Here is a 17,670-nt window from a genome sequence, read left to right as displayed (position 1 = left end):
ATCACGAGGGGAGCAGAGTGACACAGAGACAGGGCCAGTTGAGAGAGAGCGAGAGTGAGAGAACAGGGGTGGGGTTCAAGAGGAACGGAGATAGAGGGGGTAGTTAAGGATGAACTACAGTTGCTCCTTCATTCTAGATAAATACACCAAGCAGGTCCATCATTAAATAGTGAGCCTATTATTTTACCACAGTGAAACAGACATGTAATGGCTACCATATTTATTCACAGGAACAGATTTGCTTATGATGGCAGAGTGACAGTCAGCCACACACAAACAGTAGAATTGTTCATGTGACACACATTGGGTTGCTGTTGCAGTTTCTTCTCAACCACAGCGGTCCCACAGCCCATCGCACCACCCTGAGGTTACAGTAGAGCGAGAGCAGGTGTGGAACCGCTACTGTATGTACTGAACACAGGCCTCTAGAAGGCCCACTAACCAATCAAAGTTACTATAGGGCAATTCCACAGTAACAGAATGATGCTTTGACACCGTTTTTTTTTCAACTTTCAAATGTATGCCAAACAAAAACCATTGCTTTCAAAGGTAAACAAAACCTTACAACTCTATACATATGAACTACTTTTGACCTGTTCTACTGAAAATTTTACAAAACATTTTTTTGTGGAAGAACTGTGTAGTCACCCTTAGATTTTTATGCGACCACTTTCTCTAAAAAAGATTCAAACATGTCTGCAGAAAGAACGGGGTGTCAGCTATGACATGGCACCTTGAGTTTACAAAATATATATTTTGGTTATTGAACTAAAGTAAGTGAAGTTGATTTAAACAGAATTACAGCAACGGAATTACAACATGGGTCCCTGATATGTACTACACAAGAAACGCATAATTATGGATATGAATGTCAATCTCCTCATGTTTCACAAGTAGTTTGGACATCCCAATGCAGCATAGTAGAGTACAGTAGAGTGCAGTACAATATAGCACAGCGGAGTAGGGTAGAGTAGAGTTCAGTACAGTAGAGTTCAGCACACTACTTTTATTTACTGTACTATACTCAGTACTTTACTGTGCTATGCAAACTTGTGAAACATACATCTACAATAGGTTCAGATTTGGTCCAGTCCAGTCCAGTCAGGCCAAGGTGGACTGACCAAATTTCAAATACATTTCAATGTCCATGGACGTCCGGTGCTCAATGTGTGAGGATGCTGGTTACAGTAAATGGAAAGAGAGGAGGCTAATGGGTAGGTGTCAGTAAGAGCTGGGAGTGGTCACATTAACTGGAGTGAGTGAGAGAGAGAGTGAGAGAGAGAGTGAGAGAGAGAGTGAGAGAGAAAGAGGAGTTGTCCACTCAGACTGTTCTATAACTCTTGGTTTGACCACCTGACGACAGAAAGAAAACAGTTATGAGCTGAACATAACATTATGTCAATTCAGTTGGCAACGAATTACAAGTTTTAATCACTTAATAAATCATTTTAAAAAATGATATTAGTAAAATCACTATAACTAATTGGTAGGTCTACCTGTTACTTTTGTGAACTTTCATTATCCTGCTTCCTCATGAGGGAGATAAATTTCAAAATATCTTAAAGACATGTGGGTTTTTGGTAACAGAATTACAAGGCACAATGCAATATTTCTTAAACTTACAGAAGGTAAACAATTTCTCCAAAATGAAATATACGTATTGATATTAGTTGGCAGGGGTCTTTACGTCAACATTATTATGTTCTGATGTATTTCTGATACCTTTTCTGGCAGATGTTTTCTAAGACCCCTTTTCCATCTGTTCATACAGAAATCAAAGCCTTTACTTATGGCAAATTTTTTAATTGGAAAATGGTTGAAAATTGAATCTATGCCTTAATTTCCCAAAAATATAGGCTCTTAGCTTTCATTTGACACCCAATTTGATATTCTCCTATGACCTTCACATGTAGGCAGTGGCGTGTATTCATGGATGCCAAGGGAAGCCAGGCTTCAACAAATATTTGACCAATAAATAAAATAATTTATATTTCGTCTCTCTGTGTTTTCATAATTTTCTGTCAATTTGCAAGTGGCTGAATCTCACTGGAGAAATCATCCGAGCGAGGGAAACAATACCCCTCTGTCTCCGCATGTCTAGTGCATGTATCTGATTCTCTCTGGACCAAAAGAGTATAACATGTTGCCGACGTAGCATTTAATTGATTGACTGATGCCAGCAAGAATTTGGCCTACCTTGATACATTTTTTTTTGCCAATCAGCATTGAGCTGAGCTCATCTGTGGGATGTTCCGGTGCAGCAAAACACCCCCCAAGGGAGGCCAGTTTGGATTTGGCTTCAGACCAATCAAATCACGTATCTGTTTCTGGTCTGCTTGTGTTGTTGTCCTGTAGTAGCTAGCTTCTAAATCGGCCCTTTCCTAAGCCATGGATGGAGATGGGGATTTGGACTTGTGGTTTTGACGTAATTCTCTGTACAGGCCAATGATTATGACAGCGATTCTGATCTAACCATAAATTAATATGTTGTGCCACTGGCCTGAGACAAGTTCAATATGCAGCCTAGATGTAGCTTAGTAGGCTCACATTAACTAGATAACTAGCTAGCTTAGCTGGTTAATTGTTGCCCATACGAGAAAGTCAGGCTAGCAAGCATTTTAACCTGTTGGGGCTAGGGGGCAGTATTTTCACGGCTGGATAAAAAAACTTACCCGATTTAATCTGGTTACTAATCCTACCCAGTAACTAGAATATGCATATACTTATTATATATGGATAGAAAACACCCTAAAGTTTCTAAAACTGTTTGAATGGTGTCTGTGAGTATAACAGAACTCATTTGGCAGGCAAAACCCTGAGACATTTTCTGACAGGAAGTGGATACCTGATGTGTTGAATGACCTTTAAGCCTATGCCATTGAAACACACAGGGGTTGATTAATGTTTTGGCACTTCCTATTGCTTCCACTAGATGTCACCAGCGTTTACAAAGTGTTTTGAGTCTTTTACTGTGAGATCTGACCGAACAAGAGCCATGGAACGGTGATGGCCGATTAGACTCTGGCGCGCGAGTTCATGTTGGGTACCCTCGTTCCAATACGTTATAAAAGAGAATGCATTCGTCCACCTTGAATATTATTCATGTTCTGGTTAAAAAAGGCACTAATGATTTATGCTATACAACGTTTGACATGTTTGAACGAACGTAAATATATTTTTTCCCCTCGTTCATGATGAGAAGTCCGGCTGGCTTAGATCATGTGCTAACAACACGGAGCTTTTTGGATATAAATGATGAGCTTTTTTGAACAAAACTACATTCGTTATGGACCTGGGATTCCTGGAAGTGACATCTGATGAAGAGAATCAAAGGTAATGGATTATTTACATAGTATTTTCGATTTTAGATCTCTCCAACATGGCCGTTTGTCTGTATAGCAAAGCATATTTTTCTGGGCGCAGTGCTCAGATTATTGCAAACGTGTGATTTCCCAGTAAGGTTATTTTTAAATCTGGCAAGTTGATTGCGTTCAAGAGATGTAAATCTATAATTCTTTAAATGACAATATAATATTTTACCAATGTTTTCTAATTTTAATTATTTAATTTGTGGTGCTGACTTGACTGCCGGTTATTGGAGGGAAACGATTTCCTCAACATCAATGCCATAGTAAAACGCTGTTTTTGGATATAAATATGAACTTGATAGAACTAAAAATGCATGCATTGTCTAACATAATGTCCTAGGAGTGTCATCTGATGGAGATTGTAAAAGGTTAGTGCATCATTTTAGCTGGTTTTATGGTTTTGGTGACCCTGTCTTTGAATTGACAAAACATTACACACAGCTATTGTCAATGTACTCTCCTAACATAATCTAACTTTATGCTTTCGCCGTAAAACCTTTTTGAAATCGGACAACGTGGTTAGATTAAGGAGATGTTTATCTTTCAAAGGGTGTAAGATAGTTGTATGTTTGAAAAATTTGAATTTTGACATTTATTTGGTTTCAAATTTGCCGCTCTTGAAATGCACCTGCTGTTGATAGGGTGCACCACGGGTGGCACGCTAGCGTCCCACATAGCCCCAAGAAGTTAACTAGGCAGCCTATGACAACAAAAAACTAAAAGTGTACTGTATGACAGAGCCATAGACCGGTTTGCCAACATGAAAAAAAGGAGGATGCCATTGGCATTCAACTAGTCTACAAGTAGGGTGAGTCAACATTTTTGTTTAAGCGCGCACACACACACACACACACACACACAGAAATCAGTACCATGGACAGCCACATGATATTTAGCAACATTGATTGGACTAAATCGTTTTTGGTATATCTAAGTTTGTTTTCAGTGTATTACACTATGCATATACAGCCTTGTTGATTTGATGTTGAAATGTTTAAGTTGAAATGGCGCTGGAATAGCAGAGGCAGTGCTCTTGTTGTCTTTATGCTGACGTGCAGTAACTCTGTGGTTCTAAATCACTAGTTGTTTAGTAAACTGTCGAAAACATTAACTTGCTTGACCATGCTGCAGGTGATAACTGTTTGTATGAAACATTTGCTTTGTGGACTTCACCGGACAGATGTTGCTTTCCTTTTTTTTAATGAAACAAACGTATGTGTAGTTGAATTTATTCTGCCACTGTGCGACTGTTGTCTTTCTGTTGTCGTGGCCTTATTGTATATCACAGTGGGGTATGAACGAATGCGTTATCGAGCAAACAACGCAATTATCACAACATAGGTGGCTTTTTTTTACTGGCTTGGCATGCTCAGTGATTTTACCCATGCACCGCTACTGCATGTAGGTGCTCATGGGTCCTTTTCGATGGAAATGCCCCGAATCAACATGTCCAATGGGCATAGAGTATCAAAAAGGCAAACAAACCTCCAGGAATGAGTAAGAAATAGCTTCTGAATGATAAATATAATCTGTGGTAATAGACAGGTTACGGAGAAGCCATGAGTAAAAGGTCTAGTAATGAGTGGTTGGCTTTCTATACACCAGTCTGCTGTGTGCTCAATATAAGAACATATCAAGAGACCAATATTTCCCTTAGACACACATTCTCGGCCTCACCCCAGAGGGCGAAACACACTCACTCATCCTATCCCCGCACTCCTACTCCTCAATCCCAATCCCTCAAAATTGATGTCATAAATGTCAATAGACCAACCGTAAACCAGCCTTAACGCTGGACACCGCACCCCCCCAGATAACAGGCTGTCTTCACACAACCACAGTCGCTGCCAACCGGATCACAAATGAGCTGCTTTACCTTAGCATTGCCATTATAGAAAAATGTCTCTTCTTTCGCCAAGACATGCTGTAGATATACACCCACACCTTTGCAGAGATTCATAGAAATGCAAACTGTACCACAACAATCAGTACACTTCATCCATGAAAGAATCACTAATTGGTGGTCACAGCAAACAAGTGTTCTTGTCCTTAGAATCATCGTCTAGGTCAGTACAAACTGATACTTTCGGTAACAAAGTATTGTCCTAAAAAAATAACAGATTTTGTGATGGGTATTTTTGTTGATTTCTAATACTAATAGAGAAAATAGCTACAAAACATTATGCAAATGTCTTATTACTGCACTTGATACCTCCACTGCCTTCTGCCTTTCGTGACACAAGGAATAAGCTGAAATAAAACCTCAAAAGTAAAAACTGCTATATCGCAACCTGATACACACAACTAAACTTGAATAATTTCTAATTTGATGGATATCTTTACAGAGAAATAAAGCAACTTGCAAAATAATAAAAAAGCAAAGCACACAAAGAACATTTTCCAGATAACATTACTGCCTTTAATATTATGTCACAGGAGATTACGGTCTCCAAAACTGCTAAATATAAGGCATGTTCAAAACCTTGCTGTTAGGTACATGAATTTGCTTTATAAATTCACATAAAACCATGTATCATATGCAGATTTAGAAACAGACTTCATAATAATCATAATTTTTAATAGTCATGATTAAAACTACTTGTATTTAATACTTTAATCTTGGTATACCTGTAAGGAGCCATGTCAGTTCTACCTCTGCCTTTTCCACTTTAGTTCTGCTCATCCCTCATCCCCCTGCTCCCTTCTCGCCCTCTAATTCCCTCTACGGAGCTCTCCTATAGAGGGACATGCAGATTCAGTCATTCTCTGCTGACAGAGAGACAACCTAACCCACTATACACACCTTCATATCAGGACCACTCCCTCCCTGCCTCTCACCCACCACCACCGCTGCCCAAAATAAATTATCATAATTTATATGCCATTGATAATATGCATATTACTATGTCACTCCATGGTCCTTCATAATTAAATATTATAAAAAATCCACCACAACTGGTAAATAATAATAATTATTATTATTACGTTGCCATAATAATTTATTATTGCGGGTCATTTGAATAACTCAGGAGGATAAGGATAGAGGAAAATGCTAGCAAGGCAGGTCTGCTGGGTTTCTCCAGGTCCGATTGCACAGCTCAGTGACACTCAGTCTGTTCTGTTCTGTATGTGGAGGAGAGAGAGCCAGGAGCGACAGTCCGTGAGCCACGAGGGATTACTATGACGGCTATTTGCATATCAAGAATTTTAAGCAGAGAGGAAAATATCAAACCCTCCAGCCAGCAAGGTCATTCAAGAGACACATTTTTTTCTCTTCATAATTTATTTTGCATATCATGCAGCAGGACACATCCTAGATTAAAAAGCCGCTTTACCGTATCATACTATCCCTGCCAGACACTTGGTCCCAGCCACCGCCTTCCATTCTACAACACCACACCCTCATCAAACTCTATATTACACACACCAACTCCATTACAGAGACATACAACCCCAGACACACACCTCCTCTTCCAGGTTGCCTGAAAAATATAGCAAGAATATCATTTGTTAAATAATTATTTGAGCTAGAGTAAGCCTTTTCCTACAGCATCCAACTTCTTTAAATATTGCTTATAATCAAAGCACATGTTTAATGTTCATGGTTTTCACTATCAATTAATATCACAAAGGCAATGTATTGATAGTTATTGACAGTAAACAGGATCATTTTATTTTTTATACTGCTTGATAACTATCGTCTATAGTCATATCACTCAGTTGGATGAAAGTGTAGGCTACAACCATATGATAACCAATTATCATATGGTCCTACCAGGGAAAATAACACACTAATCACACTTAACAGGAAGATAATATAATGGCTTTCTGATGGGAAGTGTCACATTTTATTTTCTAATAACAGGAAACGAATGTGGTCGACAAATATAGGCATGGGAAGAATTAAAATCCTTATTTTCAGCAATTACAATATGAGTCTTCCTTCTGTTCGTGTGAAATGTAATGTCTGAGCAGTGGTAATGACACAGACACAACGCAATATAATTTACATGAATGAAATAGATTAAAAAAATATTTAAATCCTTTCTATAAAGAATTGCTAACGTAATGATCATTACCATTATATTGTAAAAATTGGATTTTTGGACAGAATTGGAAATTACATGAAAAATATTTCTACACTGTAAATGAACAACAAATATTCATGATTGTGTTCATCATTGACTCATTATGGCATAGAGAGAGAGCGAGAAGACTGCGAGGGCCTGAAGACATCAGTCATGGAGACAGAATATATCAAATTTCTCACATGAAGCGTGGCTGCCATGACATGAACATCTAGAAAGCACAGAAATTGAGGGCAAGCACCAATCTCTGGCAGACAGGAGCATGACAGTCTGCATTTGTGAGGAGGAAAATAGTTAAGTTGGACAGCTTGTGAGAGCGACAGAGAGAGACGGAGAGAGGGAGGGGGAAAGAGAGAGTAAGAAGGAGAGGGAGAGGTCTGTGGTGAGGACCCGACCAGACCCTGCTCTCTAGTGTAAACCACCCCAAATCCCTGTACCCAGACAGACAGCCAGATGGCCAGCCAGGAGGTAGAGACAAAAACAGATATGCTGCTAGAAAGTTCTGTATCTTCAGTCTGATCCGAAAACAGGGGTAAACTAAGTGACAGTGAGAAATGAGCAGAACGCTAACACAAAGAAGAATGAGATTAAAGCCTTTTCCATATGAGAAAATGTTCTTCTCCCAGAGACTTGTGAGAAATCGCTGATGGAGACTAAACGAATGTATGAACAAGACTACGTTCACCATGTCTCCATTCCTGACATTCAGAAGAAGAAAAAACAAGAGGGAAGTGCATGTCTGGGTTTGGGGGGTTGTTAGTGGTGATGGGGGATTGTGGGGGGGGGGGGGGCTTGACGATAAGGGAAAAATTCAGACCGGTCAAAGTTTCCCTTTTGCCAATCGTGCTCCTGATAAAGACAGCGCCTGCTCCAGTACTGATAGAAGGGCTATCTCTCGCTCGTTCCCCCTCTCTCTTGCTCTCCCGGCAGTTAGTTTGTGAGGAAAAAAGCCTATCACACTAACATCACTGTGCTGCCATCAACCAGCAACCACACAGCAATTAATATCGCTCCAATTACTGTTAAAGGGACAGGCTGGGACATGACGATAATGAAAACATCCTCAACTAAAATAATTAAAAAAACACTGACATACTCACTGATGGGCACACACACACTCACGCACACAGTTTGAAAATAAATATGAAAGATAGATCCTATAGTAATCTCCTTACATTATTTAACTGAACAGAAGAAAAATAAAACAGCTATGACAAGAGGGAGGGAAAAAAATATGATGGCAATCGCTTGTTAAATCCTCTGTGCCATGTTTGTGCTCTCAGACGGGTTTTTGTTACAAGTTGAATAAATTCCCATTGGTCACATTAATGGTCGCCTCTCCCAAACAACAGCCTGGGAACGTCACACCATCTACACAAAGGACAGCAACTTAAACACACTCACACTTACTTTACAAAACAAATACACAGCCCTCAGTCAAGACTGCTATGACACAAAAACAAACACATTACACACGCACCACACAATAAACAAGACATGGATTCACAGTCTCTGACTAATCGGACAGACAGACAAACTGACTCACCTGGTCCCCTCCAATGTAGACAGTCTTCCTCCTCTTCCATCTCCTCCTTAGTGTGTGTTGGACCTTTCCCCTCCTCCTCATCATCATCATCATCATCATCATCATCAGGTGCACAAAGGGATTCATGTGTCCTTGGCTCTGTTGAAAGAAGAGGGCATCAGAACAATGAGACATCTATATCAGGGTTGGTGCATTATACATTATATATTTACATTTAAGTCATTTAGCAGACGCTCTTATCCAGAGCGACTTACAAATTGGTGCATTCACCTTATGATATCCAGTGGAACAACCACTTTACAATAGTGCATCTAAATCTTTTGGGGGGGGGGGGGGGGGGGATTAGAAGGATTACTTTATCCTATCCCAGGTATTCCTTAAAGAGGTGGGGTTTCAGGTGTCTACGGAAGGTGGTGATTGACTCCGCTGTCCTGGCGTCGTGAGGGAGCTTGTTCCACCATAGGGGTGCCAGAGCAGCGAACAGTTTTGACTGGGCTGAGCGGGAGCTGTGCTTCCTCAGAGGTAGGGGGGCCAGCAGGCCAGCGGTGGATGAGCGCACCTGTGGTGTGTGTGTGTACCTGTACCTGTGGTGTGTGTGTGTGTGTGTGTATCTGTGGTGTGTGTGTACCTGTGGTGTGTGTGTTCCTGTGGTGTGTGTGTGCGTACCTGTGGTGTGTGTGTGTGTACCTGTACTGTGTGTGTGTGTGTGTGTGTGTGTGTGTGTGTGTGTGTGTGTGTGTGTGTGTGTGTGTGTGTGTGTGGTGTGGTGTGTGTGGGGCGCTCGCAATTCGTCACACTTGAGTGTGTATGTGTGTGTACAATGAGTCTACTCCACACATACTTTCCTCATCATTGGCGGTTCCTGTCTGTTGATCAAAGCCCTCAGAATAAAGCCTCCATAGCTGTGTAACACAACACCTCAGCACGGAGATGGACCCTTTGATTCTCCAAGCGACACCACAGACAGAAAACCTCATTAGAGACGATGTCTAGTGATCTCTCCCTCTCTGCCTCTGTCGCATAAAGGCAAACCACCTCCAACAAAGACACAGACGGAGTATACACACTAATCACTGTCATCAATATCCCTGTCTGTCTTTGATGAAGGTGATTACTGAATCTCTCTCTCTGATCAGTGTTCACTGTGTAGGGAGAACTCTGAACCTCCTTTTTGACTTTGGTATCATACACTTTACCTCAACTGTGTTCCTACCTAGCAGAATGGGCTGATTATTAGCCATTAGCTTAATCAGAGGGACTCTCCCGCCCCTGCCCCCCTCACCTTCTCCCCTTCCCCAAATCCCTCCCCATCAACCCACCCCGATAACACCTCGGCCTTGTGCACAAAGGGCATGTTTACCATTGCATTCTTGCTCAGATAAACAGCGATAGCTCTCGATCGATACCCAGCCATAAACGTCTGCCCACGTGACGCCCTCAGAGAGGTGCTGTTATTAATGTAACAGTTGAAGATTAGATCTGTATCGTTAACAAAAAAAAAAAAAAACATTGCCCGCCCCCTCCTCCCTAAAACCCACCCACCCCGTCCAACTCTCAATCCCACCCCACACACACACTCAGCCTGTCCCAGCACATCAGCCCGACACTACTAACCCTCCCTCCCTGCCTAAACAGTCCCATTATTTTCAGCTATAAATCACATTGAATGGCATATTGATTTTATCATGCAGCGCTCAGCTGGGGGAGTGGAGCTGGAACCACAGTTATTGCGTTTAATATTATCAATATTATCTCCCATATCATCTGAGCCGAGGAGGCAGGTATCAGGAGTCGACGACAGAGACTTTTCTGCCGCCCCCTCCTCCCCCCTCTCTACCTCCTCCCCTCCTTCTCTGCCCCCCCCCCCCCCCCCCAAACCGAGACAGCCTCTATCAATCTGATAAGCAGAGCTTCCCCTGTCACACCTGCAGGGCAAAGTCACCCAACAACCAGAACTTCTAAACCCTCTTTCTCATCCCCAACTCACTGTGTGTCCTCCCCCCTACTGCATTGTTGACCTCTGCTCTTAACTCATGTTAAGTCACTGGTGAACTCCACTGGTTCCCACAGAAACAAAAATAGGGATGCTACTTGAGCACAAACGCCCTGTGAAGAGAAAGAGTTATTTGGACCAGCAGTGGGCTCTCTTACTCACTACCATATTTTTTATTATCCTAATAAGGTCTCAGACAAGGGTCCTTGTTTCAGTAAGAGTTCCTGTATCACCTGTAGACCATAGATCTCATCAAACACTGAGAATAAAGGAACATTGAAAGGAAGCAGTCATACCACGACAGAGACAGATGGATTGAGCAGATGAGTAGCGTATGTGTGTGTGCATGTGCAAAGGTGCCTTCTTTGTTCATTGCAAATTAATATATTTGTTTTTCTGTCTAGAAGATGAACACAGAGCGGGTCCTGTTACTGGTAGAATGTGTTTTTCTCTCTAAGTTATCAGGAGCTTATCGCCTGTGTCTCTCTCTCCCAGATGGTGGATAAGGGACCTTGCCTTTATTAGCCAGCGCTGGCCCGATAAAGACCTGGTATTGATCCCAGGTTGAAAGAGCAGGTCCGTCAAACACGGCTGATTTACAGAGAGCTGATAATGGCAGGACCGGGCAACCGAGGAACCAGAGAGAGAGCTAAATCAACAAGGTGACGTGTCGCTTTTCTCCATTCAGTTTGGGGGGGGGGGGGGGGACAAAGACACAAGAGAAAACACAAAAATACAAGCTTTATTTGTCTCTGAAATGTAATCGACGTTCTATTCTTCTCCATCACACGCACGCACGCACGCACACACACACACTTCATTCTCTCATCCTCACCTGCAGCACACAAGCTGAAACCAACAAACAACCCTGGGTAATCTTTAATCTAGTCTCGATTAACACCTGACAGAATTTCCATGGGTTTATCAAACCAAGCCAACCAGCAGACGCTTATCACTCCAGCCTAAAATTTCACAAGAGCAGGAATTTGTCTTTTTAAAAAAGAAATACAGAACTCTGTAATAACTCAAAAGAATATGATTCGAAGATAGCCCTATTTGGTAAAAGACAAAGTCCATATTATGGCAAGAACAGCTCAAATAAGCAAAGAGAAACAACAGTCCATCATTTAAGACATGAAGCTCAGTCAATTCGGAACATTTCAAAAACTTTGAAAGTTTCTTCAAGTGCAGTTGCAAAAACCATGATGAAACTGGCTCTCATGAGGACCGCCACAGGAAAGGAAGACCCAGAGATACCTCTGCTGCAGAGTTTATTCAAGTTTATTAAAAGTTACCAACCTCAGAAATTACAGCCCAAAAAAATGCTTCACAGAGTTCAAGTAACAGACACATCTCAACATCAACTGTTCAGAGGAGACGGTGTAAATCAGGCCTTCATGGTCAAATTGCTGCAAAGAAACCACTATTAAAGGACACCAATAATAAGAAGAGACTGGCTTGGGCCAAGAAACATGAGCAATGGACATTAGACTGGTGGAAATCTGTCCTTTGGTCTGTCTGATGTGTTCAGATTTTAGATTTTTGGTTCCAACCGCTGTGTCTTTGTGAGAAGGCAAATAAGTTGAACAAATGATCTCCGCATGTGTGGTCCCACCGTGAAGTATGGCGGAGGTGGTTTGATGGTGCTTTGCTGGTGACAATGTCTGTGATTTATTTTGAATTCAAGGCACACTTAACCAGCATGGCTACAGCATTCTGTGCGATATGCGATCCCATCTGGTTTGCGCTTAGTGCGACTGTCCTGTTGAAAAACAAATGATAACGACCCAACACACCTCCAGGCTGTATAAGGGCTATTTGACCAAGAAGGAGAGTGATGGAGTGCTGCATCAGATGACCTGGCCTCCACAATCACCTGACCTCAAGCCAATTGAGATGGTTTTGGATGAGTTGGACCGCAGAGTGAAGGAAAAGTAGCCAACAAGTGCTAGGCATATCTGGGAACTCCTTCAAGACTGTTGGAAAAGCATTTCAAGGGAAGCTGCTTGAGAGTGTGCAAAGCTGTCATCAAAGCAAAGGGTGGATACTTTGAAGAATCTAAAATATATTTTGATTTGTTTAACACTTCATTGGTTATTACATGATTCCATATGTGTTATTTCATAGTTTGTCTCCACTATTATTCTACAATGCAGAAAATAGTAGAAGAAAGAAAAACCCTTGAATGAGTAGGTGTCCAAACTTTTGGCTGGTACTGTATGTACATGTAAAAGTATCTTTTCAACATTCATTGATGGTGTGCCCCTATTCTGTATAGTTTTGGTTAAGAATTAACAAGTAGTGGGATATTGGGATATGATGAGTTTATGGGTATTAGTGGTTACATAGCACTGGCAGTAGATTTGAGAGAGTATAGAACTTATTACCCAGGAACCACATAACGTATATTTTAACGTACAACTAATAAAGAAATCAGAATGAGTAGGGGGAATCAATCAAATCATCAATGCAAATACTACATAAGAGTGTCAACATAACAGCCGCAGTCATACCTACAGTAGTGAAGACAGCCGAATAGATAAATAATTACTACAAAAAATATGACTGAGACCGAGACAGAAGACTGAGGACTGAGACGATGCTATCAATATATCTCCAAGATCCTGGTGCCATCACAGAAGACAACTGTTGTATAAATCAACTGAAATGATGAGCTCACCACAGATAGTTCCACAGAATGAAACAGGGCACTTGCCAAGAAGTGGTCATACCCTGGGGCAGAATCAAAAGCAATGGTTCAGTGAGAAAATCCAGGGGACTGCCGCTGGCAGTAGTATTTGAGTGGCATATGAGCCGTTTGGCAATAGTGGCAGAGAGCCAGGTCATTCACAGCATCTCAGCAAGCTACAGTACCAGCCATGAGCTAAGACATTGTGAGAAGCAGTGGATCTGCTCAGATGCCACCAGGTATTCACTGAGTTGTGTTGCATGGTTATAAGAGGATAGCTGTATGTTTCTCAGTGCTGCCCCGGGCTGAGAGAGCTCACCTTCATTGCACAGGGGGGTATATGGTGGTGTACTGGTGCTGTCACATTCTGCTGAGTCTGAGGCTCCGCCCTCATCGTCCGATAGGCTGACGTCGTCAGGTGTGTTGTCCTCACCACCCTCCAGGTCACCAATAGAACCTTACAGAAGAAACAAGAGGGAACATTTAATTGAATTGAAAATCTTTACTCATTTATATGAAGGCATTAACCACTAACCCACAGCACAATAACATCAGGTGAAGGAATCCATACCCCAATTCATGACTATATATTTAGCCATTTGAATTGAATACAGTGAAACTAGAATATTGTGCTGTCACAACCTCAGTAGAGATTACTGAACAGAAAGCTCTGAAGTGATTACATTTTTCATTTCATGTCCCTTGTAAAATTGATCTCATGGAATTAGGAGTGCCCCAAAAAATTAAGGATATCAAATTCTGCACAACAGATTCAGTAATGTGTGAAAAAAATAAGTGCTATTCCCTGAATGCAACATTTTTAATACATTTTATATTTGGTACACTAAAGCGGTTTTACTAATGTCATAAGATAATTAACTCACACCTGATATTGTATTTCTATAATCCCTGCTGACTACCTGCCGATTATGTTGCTGAGCTCTTTTAGACCAGTGAGGATAGCCTAAATTAAAGCATAATAATATCATGCTTTAATAATAATGCTAATAATGCTTTAAAATAATAAAATGAATTGATATGCATTCTTCTAATAATTATAATCCAGACTAAGTAAAACCAAGGATGAGAACACAAAACCTCTCCTTGTTTTCATCAGACCCAATCCCCATCATCACTGTGCTGCTCTTCATAGTCTCATTCTATTGGTGCAGGTCGGGAACAGCTCTCTCCTCACATGCTTTCACTCTACTGTCACACACAGAAAAGGTTCTACATGAGACCACTCTAATTATGAAAGCCCACCAGTATTTCAAATCGGATTGGATGCCACAACTCTCTGTAGACATAACGTTACAGCCTATTCCCAGGAGAGCACAGAGATTATTAATTCATCTCCGGCCCTATTCCATAAAGACGATTAGGAACCGTCAAATCGGTGTAAATGGTTATTCTACTGATTACCATGGGAGAAAATAAACAACAAATGCAAACAAAGGCATTGCAATTAAGTCTTGGGGCACAACACAATTTTTAACAAGTACATTTTTGTCAAATTAATACTGGATATTAAAATGGGATTTTACCCCATAGTTTGTCAATTAATTCCCATGAGGTTGTGATGAGCGAAGTGGGATTGTTCCAAGCTAAAGCCATGACTGGGGGCGTATATATTTACACTCCTAGAACAAAAAGGCCTATAATCTAGACAAAGCACACAACAATACCCGTGAATAAAGAGTCTTGTAGAAAAAGAGAAAGGCAATTTTTCTAATTCTGTTAATTTCACTTCCAAGCAATTAAAACGAGGCAGAGATAATGCTTGGAAACAATCGCTGCCTGACAAAGTGTTTCTGTCTTTGTAAATGAAACATCTTTAGGCTAATTTTGACTTCCACGCCTGCATGGTTCACTGTTTCAGATAAATTGAACAGTTAGATTTGGACCTTAATACTAAATAAAAAAAAGATGAAAGAAAAAAGATCGATCCCGAACACAATATTTTAGAATTATGTGGCTTGAGCTTTGGTAGATCAAATTTTCAGTATCTGTGAGGACATTTTCATACAATTAATTTTCCTTTAATAATAATTGTACAAAGGGACTTCTCTGTATAAAATTCCAATTATATTTCTTGTTAAAGATGTAAGTTTGAATTATGATTTCTTTCCTCATTACTGTTCTGGTTTAATGAACCAATCGCCGCATCACATTGTGGGGAATAAGTTTAAACTTTTGCCTCATTTATCAACAAAAAAATATAATATTTATCCCTCTTCAGGATAGTTGGAAGAAAGGACAGTACAGGTTACTTGATAAGCATTGTACCATCCTACATCATCTGAACTTCTCAAAAGTTATAACCACAAATTGTTTAAAACTCACAGAATAAATGGACTGTTAAACAATTCAGAATTAGACTTAACAAATAAAAAATTAATGAATTTGTTAACCAATCATATTAGGTATATTAAGTAACTGAAAACAACACAGAAATATGTCACACAATGGAGAGATGTAGCCTAGTATAATTTCAGGAGCAAATGTCTGGACTGTCAATCAAGTATTGAAACATGTAGTATATAACCTGAACTGATACCATTAGCCAAATTCTGAGATAAGTCTCAAGTCATTCATGTGCGTGCACTCACACGCACACTAACCTGCATGCATCTGTGACACAGAATTTTCATCATAAAGACAGTGAAAAAGAAAGAGAGAGCGGGGAGGGGTGGGGGGGGGGAACTCAGAGCAGCCAGCAAACTCCATCTGCCACTCTAATACAGCACAGAACAAAGTGTTGAGCTGATGAAGGCAGAGGAGATACTGCTTTATTAACTTGCCGTCCACATCAAACCTGTGTGCTCAGCAGCGGTGATTAAACACAGAGACAACACATCAAACCTGTGTGCTCAGCAGCGGTGATTAAACACAGAGACAACACATCAAACCTGCATGCTCAACAAGCCTGATTAAACAGTCGCCGCGCCAGCTCTTACACTAATAATCATCTTACAAAACAGCAGAACAAGAAGAGAAGCGCTACTTGTATCAGACAATCAGACACTTGTGAGAAAGAAGAAAACCTTAAAGGAGGATATTTAGAGTGAGTGAGAGAGCCCCCTTAGTATGTACTCTTGAAGTGGGAACTAGGCTACCTGACATAGAGTCACATGCTGAAGAGGAGCCTCTTATTGATTAGAGTAAAGGGAATGGCAAAGGGTTGAGTAAATATTATTTTAACTTCAGTTCTATCAGGTCTTTCAAGCTTGAACCCCCAAGAGGGTTTAAAGCCCACTTCAATTATCAGAATTCAGCTTTTGTTATACTTTGCAAAAAATGTAGTCATTGCGATCGGATTGATTTCTCTAATTTGATATCTAAGTGAAATAAAAAATAGATTTCCTTTGATCCGAGGCAAGTAATGATGAATGACTTCATTGATTACACCGTAAATGTAAAAAATCTAGCAAAATGTATAGAAATTGACGGTGATACCAAGTAACAGCGCCTGTACCGTATTTAAAGGACCAAGATGGTGCCGGAGAAGAACGCTGATGTTTTACGTGTTCCTAACCAATTGTGTTTTTTTCTTTGTAACAATTTTTTTTAAACTTATTTTGTACATAATATTGCTGCTACCGTCTCTTATGGCCGGAAATAACCTGTGGACATCAGAACAGCGATTGCTCACCACGAACTGGCAGAATACAATTTCTCTTTTAACGAGTCTGACAAGCCCGACGTGAATGGCATACTGCTTTCCCGGGAACAGGTCAAGATCCCCGTCATTTGCGTGAAGAGAAGGCGGAGAAAAAGGGTCCGGAGTCAGGCTGCCTTCTGAGAATTCGTAGGCGATCGAATAAACCCCCACTGCCTTCCGTTCTGCTTGCAAACGTACAATCTTTGGAAATCGATGACCTACAGGGAAGACTAAACTACCAACGGGACATTAAAAACTGTAATATCTTATGCTTCACGGAGTCGTGGCTGAACGACGACAGCTGGCTGGTTATACGCTGTATCGG

General features: G+C 40.8%; 1 protein-coding gene across 1 annotated transcript in view; it reads right to left on the bottom strand.

The window, feature by feature from the left end:
- zfpm1 (zinc finger protein, FOG family member 1) overlaps window positions 1–17,670 on the bottom strand; it is an 85,096-nt gene that overhangs the window by 31,955 nt on the left and 35,471 nt on the right. Inside the window, exons 2-3 of the mRNA XM_014124275.3 lie at window positions 14,004–14,141; window positions 9,003–9,140 (exon numbers count right to left, since the gene is read on the bottom strand). Coding sequence (XP_013979750.3) covers window positions 9,003–9,140; window positions 14,004–14,141 — 276 coding nt within the window. The remainder of the gene's footprint in view (window positions 1–9,002; window positions 9,141–14,003; window positions 14,142–17,670) is intronic.

The sequence above is a fragment of the Salmo salar genome, chromosome 10 (genome assembly GCF_965601325.2).
Source record: "Salmo salar chromosome 10, fSalSal1, whole genome shotgun sequence".
NCBI classification, from domain to species: domain Eukaryota; kingdom Metazoa; phylum Chordata; class Actinopteri; order Salmoniformes; family Salmonidae; genus Salmo; species Salmo salar.
This window is presented reverse-complemented; position numbering and strand designations above follow the sequence as displayed.